Source organism: Nerophis lumbriciformis, linkage group LG03 (assembly GCF_033978685.3).
Source record: "Nerophis lumbriciformis linkage group LG03, RoL_Nlum_v2.1, whole genome shotgun sequence".
Classification (NCBI taxonomy): Eukaryota; Metazoa; Chordata; class Actinopteri; order Syngnathiformes; family Syngnathidae; genus Nerophis; species Nerophis lumbriciformis.
This window is the reverse complement of record NC_084550.2, coordinates 77501-87500: the sequence shown is the minus strand read 5'-3', so window position 1 is coordinate 87500 and position 10000 is coordinate 77501. Positions and strand designations below refer to the sequence as shown.

Here is a 10000-nt window from a genome sequence, read left to right as displayed (position 1 = left end):
ATTCTGATTCTCATTTATTGGACAACTACCATTTGGCCTTTGTTATATTTGGAATACTAAAAATCATCAAAGCTGTTGAAGTTGTATCATTTGTATCGCTACCGTGCCCAAAAGGAACAGAACGGTGAGCTTAAAAGCGAGGTGATGAAAGGGTGCAGAGTTCTCACCTCGGTCACATGTTTCTCCGTAGTAAGGCCGGTAGCATTGGCACTTGGCCTCCACCCACATGTCCACACACTTCCCTCGCTGTTGGCACGGGTCATCGTGGCACAAATCCTCTTTGCTGCATCCCAGTTCCAAGCCTAAGCTTTCTTCTCTCATCAGGTCCTGAGGCAACAGCAGCTTGTAGTCAACTTGAAAGTCTTCCATGCAGCCAATGAAAGCCCTCCCACTGCTTGTGAGGGTCAAATATTCCTGCGCCACCCCGCCTACGTACAGTTGTTGAAAAGAGTCGGACTGGAAGAAGATCAGATGGTTGTAAGCCTCGTTTTTCACTTGGCACCCTTCCTCACAGCCAGGGCCCACTACGGTCAGAGTCAAGCGGTCATCCATAGTCACGGTGACTTGGTGCCATTCTCCGTCATTAACTGGACCTGGATAAGTGACCTGCAGCATCCTCCCGGACTTTAACCTAGCCTGTAGAGAACCTCTGACTAACTCCAGGGAGATGAAGCGTTCCAAGGTACCACGGTGGTAGAGTATCATATCCGGCAAAGTGCTCCTGAATCTGAGTTGCATATGGAGTCCGTAGTTCTGGTCATCAAAACCAAGTCTTGCTCGGTTTTTGGGGACCGGCAGCTGCATATGGACGTAGCCTTCCCGATTGAAGGAAAAGGTGGTGGAGGTGTTGCAGAGTTCGCCGGTCCAGCCAGGCCCGCACAGGCAGGTGTAGCTATGATCACCGTAGGCGGTCAGCAAAGGCATGCAGACCCCATCATGTTCACACCGGTGCTGCTGGCAACCAACCAGGACAATGTCACAGTTGCGTCCGCCTAGAGGCTCTTCGTCTGGCTCTGGAGCCGGGCACGTACACAAGTAGGCGTTGGCACTGTCCTCACACGTGGCTCCATTCTGGCAAGGATTGCTGTCGCACTCGTCGACGTCCACTTCACAGTGTACACCTGCATGGAGAGAACCTTGTCAGCCATTCCTTCTACAACCACATCTCTCACATCCATCCTTCTGGTCATAGTCAATCATCCTGGAAACTTCTTCAACTGACCAGCAGATCTGGAAGAGGGGAAGAGACATACAGTACAAAATTGGACACTTATAGTTGGGGGCTCAGACTGTAAGTGGCCCCAATAGGATTGGGGTCTCTTCTTTTTGACACCAAGCAACAGCAACTTGAGGGTCACTGCCCTTGTGTCCTTGGGCAAGACACTCAACCCACCTGCTCCCAGTGACACCCACACTGCTTTAAATGTAGCCCAAATATGTTCATAATGGGTTTCAGTATGTGAAGTGCATTGAGTCTCTAGAGAAAATAACTATATAAAAATAATTCACTTCATTTTTCTCCTAAAGGGCCCTGGTTCCCCCCCAAAGAACTGATCCCTAGAGGTCTCTGGTTGCCCCATAAGGTCCAACAAGTACCCATCTTTTTGGTCCATTTCGGACCTTTAGGGACCTCTCTACCTGCAAATGGAAATTTCCCAAAACCCTCCAGGGTTTAAATGGGCACAGTTCGGACCTTTTCTGCACTTAGAGAAGCAGATTAGGGTTAGGATTGGGACCAATGGCAAAGTTCTTTCCAACCCTACAAGTGGAAATGGTAATTAATGGGGTTGGTAGTGAAGTTAGGAATCAGTTCAAGGGAGAGACTGATTTGCTAAGGACGGTAAGTGTTTCTGGAGTCAGACTAAGCAACCACCTTTCTACTTGCTAGTGACTATTCAACCAAAGACAAACTTTTAGGGAATCTTGATTACAACTTTGTTACTTTTGGTACTATACTGATTTTGGAGCCTTGGCCGATACCACTGTTGATCAGATACAATACTCGCAAGAATTATATACATGTGTTGATTATGTAGTTTGGAATATGAGAAAAAGTTGAATTAAGTGAAACGATTAAAAAATAGAACAATGAAAAACATTATGCTACTTATTATTAACCATCTGGAATGGACGTATGCCGTCTTTCAGTTGAAGTGGAGTGGTCATTTAAATTGTTTGTTACTGGATGCTTTCTAATACACTTCTGACTTTGTATGTGTAAGTAATATGCAACTATGATTACTTGCTACTTGTTTATATCGACAAATGTGCTTATTGTTTCATTAGGATGCATATTACACATGTGTCATTTGCATGCTTAGCTGTTGTGTAGCTGCTAACGCCTAGTAACCTTTAGCCTAGCATGTTTACTTTTTGTAAATGACTTTAGTAAAATAAAAGAAATGGTGTGCTTATTGGAGGACATTTAGATGTAAACACTCTGCTTGTATCGCACATTATATCACACACAGGTAGACATGCTGCAGGACTGCTTGTATCGCACATGATATCACACACAGGTAGACATGCTGCAGGACTGCTTGTATCGCACATGATATCACACACAAGTAAACACTCTGCAGGACTGCTTGTATCGCACATGATATCACACACAAGTAAACACCCTGCAGGACTTCTTGTATCGCACATGATATCACACACAAGTAAACACCCTGCAGGACTGCTTGTATCGCACATGATATCACACACAAGTAAACACTCTGCAGGACTGCTTGTATCACACATGATATCACACACAAGTAAACAGTCTGCAGGACTGCTTGTATCGCACATGATATTACACACAAGTAAACCCAAGTAAATGAATGACTTATATTTCAGCACTATAATTTTTGAATGCAACCCCAATTAGAAGTAAGGTAAGTGATAAAGTTTAGTGTTAACATGGGAGTGTCCTCAGTGGAAATGGTTCTGTACCTGTCAGTCATTATTGTACCTGTCAGTCATTATTGTACCTGTCAGTCATTATTGTACCTGTCAATCATTATTGTACCTGTCAGTCATTATTGTACCTGTCAGCCATTATTGTACCTGTCAGTCATTATTGTACCTGTCAGTCATTATTGTACCTGTCAGCCATTATTGTACCTGTCAGTCATTATTGTACCTGTCAGTCATTATTGTACCTGTCAGTCATTATTGTACCTGTCAGTCATTATTGTACCTGTCAGTCATTATTGTACCTGTCAATCATTATTGTACCTGTCAGTCATTATTGTACCTGTCAGCCATTATTGTACCTGTCAGTCATTATTGTACCTGTCAGTCATTATTGTACCTGTCAGTCATTATTGTACCTGTCAGTCATTATTGTACCTGTCAGTCATTATTGTACCTGTCAGCCACCATTGCTCACAGCAGCAACACAGCAGCAGGAACAGGAGCAGGAACTTGTGTTTTGTCATCATGGCAGAGGAAGACACAAGTGCTGGCGATGGCGTCCTGGTCACTCCTTAAGCTTGTGAGCGTGTCCTCACTCCTGCACTCTGAAGCAGGCAGGCGGGCAGGAAGTGACTCCCAAGCAGCCCTGCCCAGCCCTAGGTCCATTCCTGAGTCCCTCTCTCTTTCTCTCTCTCTCCCAGCCCAGCAGATCTAAGCCTCCCGTGTGCGGCCGGCTGCTCTTCATCTTTGACAGCAGGAATGCACTCAGATCCTGTAAGCCTCTCAAGGCCGAGTAGTGGGAGCGGCTTCTGGAAGCAACCTGCAGGAGGCGCTGCAGGCCCATTGCTGCCCATGGACTTGTTGACCGGTGGAAGCAACCTGCAGGAGGCGCTGCAGGCCCATTGCTGCCCATGGACTTGTTGACCGGTGGGGGTGTGCCATATAATCCAATCGCCATTCAGAAGTTTTAAATATTGATATTTTAAAAAGAGAAAGAGTCCATCTCCATGCAACTGGACATGTTCATAAATATGAATTGTTCAGTGCAAAATAATAGTAGTGCAAAAAGACATTGATTCACACCTGAATCACGATTCTTATCTCATCCCAAATCCAAATCGATTCAAAACTTTCAATGTCCTTTTTTTTTTTGTGTAAAAAATTAAAAAGAATAAAACAACATTTTCAGGCCATCTGCATGCAACTAGAAGGAAATGCTCTAATACATCAAGTAATATAAATGTTGCACTGCATATTTAGGTTCCACAAACATGCTCTAATACATCAAGTAATATAAATGTTCCACTGCATATTTAGGGTCCACAAACATGCTCTAATACATCAAGTAATATAAATGTTGCACTGCATATTTAGGGTCCACAAACATGCTCTAATACATCAAGTAATATAAATGTTGCACTGCATATTTAGGGTCCACAAAAATGCTCTAATACATCAAGTAATATAAATGTTGCACTGCATATTTAGGTTCCACAAACATGCTCTAATACATCAAGTAATATAAATGTTGCACTGCATATTTAGGTTCCACAAACATGCTCTAATACATCAAGTAATATAAATGTTGCACTGCATATTTAGGGTCCACAAACATGCTCTAATACATCAAGTAATATAAATGTTCCACTGCATATTTAGGTTCCACAAACATGTTCTAATACATCAAGTAATATAAATGTTCCACTGCATATTTAGGTTCCACAAACATGCTCTAATACATCAAGTAATATAAATGTTCCACTGCATATTTAGGGTCCACAAACATGCTCTAATACATCAAGTAATATAAATGTTCCACTGCATATTTAGGGTCCACAAACATGCTCTAATACATCAAGTAATATAAATGTTCCACAGCATATTTAGGTTCCACAAACATGCTCTAATACATCAAGTAATATAAATGTTGCACTGCATATTTAGGGTCCACAAACATGCTCTAATACATCAAGTAATATAAATGTTGCACTGCATATTTAGGGTCCACAAACATGCTCTAATACATCAAGTAATATAAATGTTCCACAGCATATTTAGGTTCCACAAACATGCTCTAATACATCAAGTAATATAAATGTTCCACTGCATATTTAGGTTCCACAAACATGCTCTAATACATCAAGTAATATAAATGTTCCACTGCATATTTAGGGTCCACAAACATGCTCTAATACATCAAGTAATATAAATGTTGCACTGCATATTTAGGGTCCACAAACATGCTCTAATACATCAAGTAATATAAATGTTCCACTGCATATTTAGGTTCCACAAACATGTTCTAATACATCAAGTAATATAAATGTTCCACTGCATATTTAGGTTCCACAAACATGCTCTAATACATCAAGTAATATAAATGTTCCACTGCATATTTAGGGTCCACAAACATGCTCTAATACATCAAGTAATATAAATGTTCCACTGCATATTTAGGGTCCACAAACATGCTCTAATACATCAAGTAATATAAATGTTCCACAGCATATTTAGGTTCCACAAACATGCTCTAATACATCAAGTAATATAAATGTTGCACTGCATATTTAGGGTCCACAAACATGCTCTAATACATCAAGTAATATAAATGTTGCACTGCATATTTAGGGTCCACAAACATGCTCTAATACATCAAGTAATATAAATGTTGCACTGCATATTTAGGGTCCACAAACATGCTCTAATACATCAAGTAATATAAATGTTCCACAGCATATTTAGGTTCCACAAACATGCTCTAATACATCAAGTAATATAAATGTTCCACTGCATATTTAGGTTCCACAAACATGCTCTAATACATCAAGTAATATAAATGTTCCACTGCATATTTAGGGTCCACAAACATGCTCTAATACATCAAGTAATATAAATGTTGCACTGCATATTTAGGGTCCACAAACATGCTCTAATACATCAAGTAATATAAATGTTCCACTGCATATTTAGGTTCCACAAACATGTTCTAATACATCAAGTAATATAAATGTTGCACTTCATATTTAGGGGTCCACAAAAAAAATCGATTCACATCTGAATCACAATTCTTTTTCATCCTGATTCCGAAAGGAATCTTACGTTTCAAAAGTCAATTATTTATTTATTTTTTACAGAATATATATATATTTGGGCTGTCAAACAATTTTAATATTTATGGCGATTAATTGCATTGTTCATAGTTAACTTGAAATGTTTGGCGATTAAGGGTAGATAAATATACCCTAGACCAGGGGGGTCTAAAAGCATATATCATGTATATAGAGTTTTTCCAACCTGTCACCTGTTTTGAAAAACTTTTACTGTAATTATTATCCCAAATAATAAATTGTGAGGATGGGTTTGAATGGAGAATCTATTCTGAATGGAATATTTTTGATTGATTGATTGACTTTTATTAGTAGATTGCACAGTGAAGTACATATTCCGTACAATTGACCACTAAATGGTAACACCCCAATAAGTATTTACACTTGTTTAAGTGGCGGTCATTTACGTTAAGGAAGTAGTTTGACATGAACTTCGGTATCAGGGAGGTGTAGCGGATTTTATAGACTAGGCTCAGTGCAAGTTGTTTGACTCTGTCCTCCGCCCTGAGCCAGCCCACTTTGGAGAAGTGGGTAGGAGTGAGGTGTGGAGGTGTGATCTGGGGTGGAGGTCTAGAAGTAATCTGACTAGCTTGTTCTGGGATGTTTGGAGTCTAGATTTGAGGGTTTTGGAGGTGCTAGGGTACCAGGAGGTGCATGCGTAATGGAAAAAGGTTTGAACGAGAGTTCCCGCTAGAATCCTCATGGTGTTTTGTTGACCAGAGAGGAGATTCTATAGAAAAATCTTGTTTGTCAAGGCCGGTGGCCTTGTTTGGGTGGAGCGCGCTCAATTTTCTAAGCACCTCATCAGCTGTGACCATTTCTAATTTGAAATCATTGTTGGATACTCCTAGCTTTCTGTAGAAGGCTTTAATGTGTTCTACACCAAAGTGACCAGAGTGGTGGGACAGCTGTTGACTAGAGTTGTGGCTATGCTGGTGAAAAAGGCGTTAAGTCTGCTTGCTACCTCCATTTTGTCTGTAATGAGAGAGTCACCCTCCTTGATGCTGATGTTGGTGAGTCTGGTTACCCCAGGAATGGGAATGTGATGGAATAGTTACCCCAGGAATGGGAATGTGATGGAATAGTTACCCCAGGAATGGGAATCAGATGGAATAGTTACCCCAGGAATGGGAATCAGATGGAATTCTGCCAGGAAGTATTATGCAACTGGGATTATTTATCCATGGGATATCGCACATTTTTCACTTGGATTTTGTTAACTCATTTGGGAAAAAACTGGGTCATTGGGAGTCAAAGTGGTCCTTTGGGGCAGTATAGCTCGGTTGGTAGAGTGGCTGTGCCAGCAACTTGAGGGTTCCAGGTTTGATCCCCGCTTCCGCCATCCTAGTCACTGCCGTTGTGTCCTTGGGCAAGACACTTTACCCACCTGCTCCCAGTGCCACCCACACTGCTTTACATGGAACTTACATATTGGCTTTCACTATGTAAAGCGCTTTGAGTCACTAGAGAAAAGCGCTATATAAATATAATTCACTTCACTTCACTTTGCTTCTCAGAGCGCATGTGGTGACCGCCTCCTGCATTTGGGAACTTTATAGGATTATTATTGTGTTTTTCATCCACACAGCTTTGTGTTTTCTTTCAAACCACCAGGAGCTTGTATTGGCAGCACTGAAATAACACAACAATTATAATAATAATACTAACTTGTGATTTTTGTGTTTTCTTTCAAACCACCAGGGGCTTGTATTGGCAGCACAGAAGGACAACAGAATAATTGAAAGAATAAAACAAACTTGTGATTTGTGTGTTTCAAACAACAATAGGCTTGTATTGGCAGCACAGAAGGACAACACAACAATTGAGTTGTTATTTGCACATAAAGTGTTGTCCTTTTGTTTTCCATCAGATTTGAAAGAGTCTTCTAAGCAGCTTTGCCATAAGCTCCTCGCCTTCAACTATTTCTTAGCCATTTAATACCCAAGATGAACATATGGAGGCTTTTATTGGCTTTGCACGTCTCTGCTGTAAACCATATGTTTGCTGGGCCTGTTGTTAGCAAATTAGCTTCCCCTTATTTCCTTTTCAACTTATATCTTTTTTATATCCTCTCGGGTAAGATGGGAACTACGTAAGCTTTAACCAGTAAAGTCCTTCCAAATGACAAAAAGACGGGCCTGGACATGAAAAGTAGTCCACATTCCTTATCAACCAACACAACGACCATAAAAATATGATCTGTCTCTCCTTTTCTGACGCAACCATCAAACATGTCCAAGCACCATACATAGTTGAAATATGAATCCACTGCAATGCATGATGGGTGATATGCAAAACACATTTTTAGCAGCTAAATATTTGTCATTGGTGACAAAAGTAGGTCATGGTAACTTTGTCTCATGAAGTAGACCTCGGGAAAAGTACTAATCACCTACTACTACCGGTACTACTAATCTCCCTGCTTTGTAAGAGTGTTCTACCTGTGAAGCCATCAGGGCACCAGCACTGGTAGGAGTTGAGGCCATCCTGGCAGCTGCCGCCATGTCGGCACGGCGCCGAGACGCACTCGTCCACGTCCAGCGAGCAGTTTTCTCCTGGAACAACAACCTTTAGTACTGGCCTAGTCCATGGACCAGGTCTCGGGGGTCTCGGCTGACCTGTGAATCCAGGTTGGCAGTGGCAGATGAAACCCGCCGCTGCTTGGTAGGTGAAGTCGGCTGTGCTGAGTTCAGGAAGAACGCCATAGTTGGTCACATCGGAACGCTCAAAGCATCGGCCGCCATTTTCACACGGATCCTGTTCACACTCGTCTTCATCCACCTGGCAGTTGTCGCCCAGGTAGCCTGAAACCACATCCTCCGTTTATTTCATGTCCATTGTCTTGGACTTGCTCTCCTCTTCTTCTATATTAGCATGCTAACCTTCCATGCTAGCATTTATGCTCTTTTTACTCAGAAAATGATAGATTTTCAAACTTGGCGCCATATTAGAAGAATGATAACTTCTTCTATATTAGCATGCTAACGTTTCATGCTAGCATTTATGCTCTTTTTACTCAGAAAATTATACATTGGGATACTTGGCGCCATCTTAGAAGAATGCTAACTTCCTCTACATTAGGGACGGCGTGGCGCAGTGGAAGAATGGCCGTGCGCGACCCGAGGGTCCCTGGTTCAATCCCCACCTAGTACCAACCTCGTCATGTCCGTTGTGTCCTGAGCAAGACACTTCACCCTTGCTCCTGATGGGTGCTGGTTAGCGCCTTGCATGGCAGCTCCCTCCATCAGTGTGTGAATGTGTGTGTGAATGGGTAAATGTGGAAGTAGTGTCAAAGCGCTTTGAGTACCTTGAAGGTAGAAAAGCGCTATACAAGTACAACCCATTAGCATGCTAACAATTTATGCGAGCATGTTTGCCTATTTTGTTCATATAAACCTAAAAATCAGTGATACTTGGTCACTTGGTGTCATCTTACAAGTACGCTAACTTTTCCTTTGCCATTGCCAATGTTATCATGTTACAGCTTTTTAGCTATTTGTGTTTGTTTAGCCCTAAAAATCATGGATTTTGATTGTTGGTGCCATCTTGGAAATATGCTAACTTTTTCCTATATTAGCATGCTAATGTTTCATGCTAACATTTATGCTCTTTTTATTCGTAAAACCAAAAAAAATCATAGATTTTGATACTTGGCACCATCTCAGAAGTGAGCCAACTTTTCCAATGTCGTCATGTTGATGTTAGCATGCTAACGTTTAATGCTAGTATTTGAGCCAGTTGTATATGTTTGAACTTCAAATCGCAGATTTTGATAGCTAGCATCATCTTGGAAGTATGCCAGCTTGTATATGAGCATGATAACGTTTTATGCTAGCATTTTTGCCTATTTCATTGGTATAAATCTAAAAATCATTGATTTTGATACGTGGCGTCATCTTAGAAGTATGTTAAATTTTCCTTTGTCATTGTTAATTATATTATGTTACCGCTTCATGCCAACATTTTAGCTATTTGCGTTTGTTTTTGGCGCC

The 10000-nt window shown here is 41.2% G+C and overlaps 1 protein-coding gene across 1 annotated transcript in view; it reads right to left on the bottom strand.

The window, feature by feature from the left end:
* Positions 1 to 10000, bottom strand: part of LOC133577237 (protein crumbs homolog 2-like) — a 65474-nt gene that overhangs the window by 20812 nt on the left and 34662 nt on the right. The window contains exons 5-7 of the mRNA XM_061930892.2: positions 8627 to 8812; positions 8450 to 8563; positions 168 to 1121 (exon numbers count right to left, since the gene is read on the bottom strand). Of these exons, the coding sequence (XP_061786876.2) occupies positions 168 to 1121; positions 8450 to 8563; positions 8627 to 8812 (1254 nt within the window). The remainder of the gene's footprint in view (positions 1 to 167; positions 1122 to 8449; positions 8564 to 8626; positions 8813 to 10000) is intronic.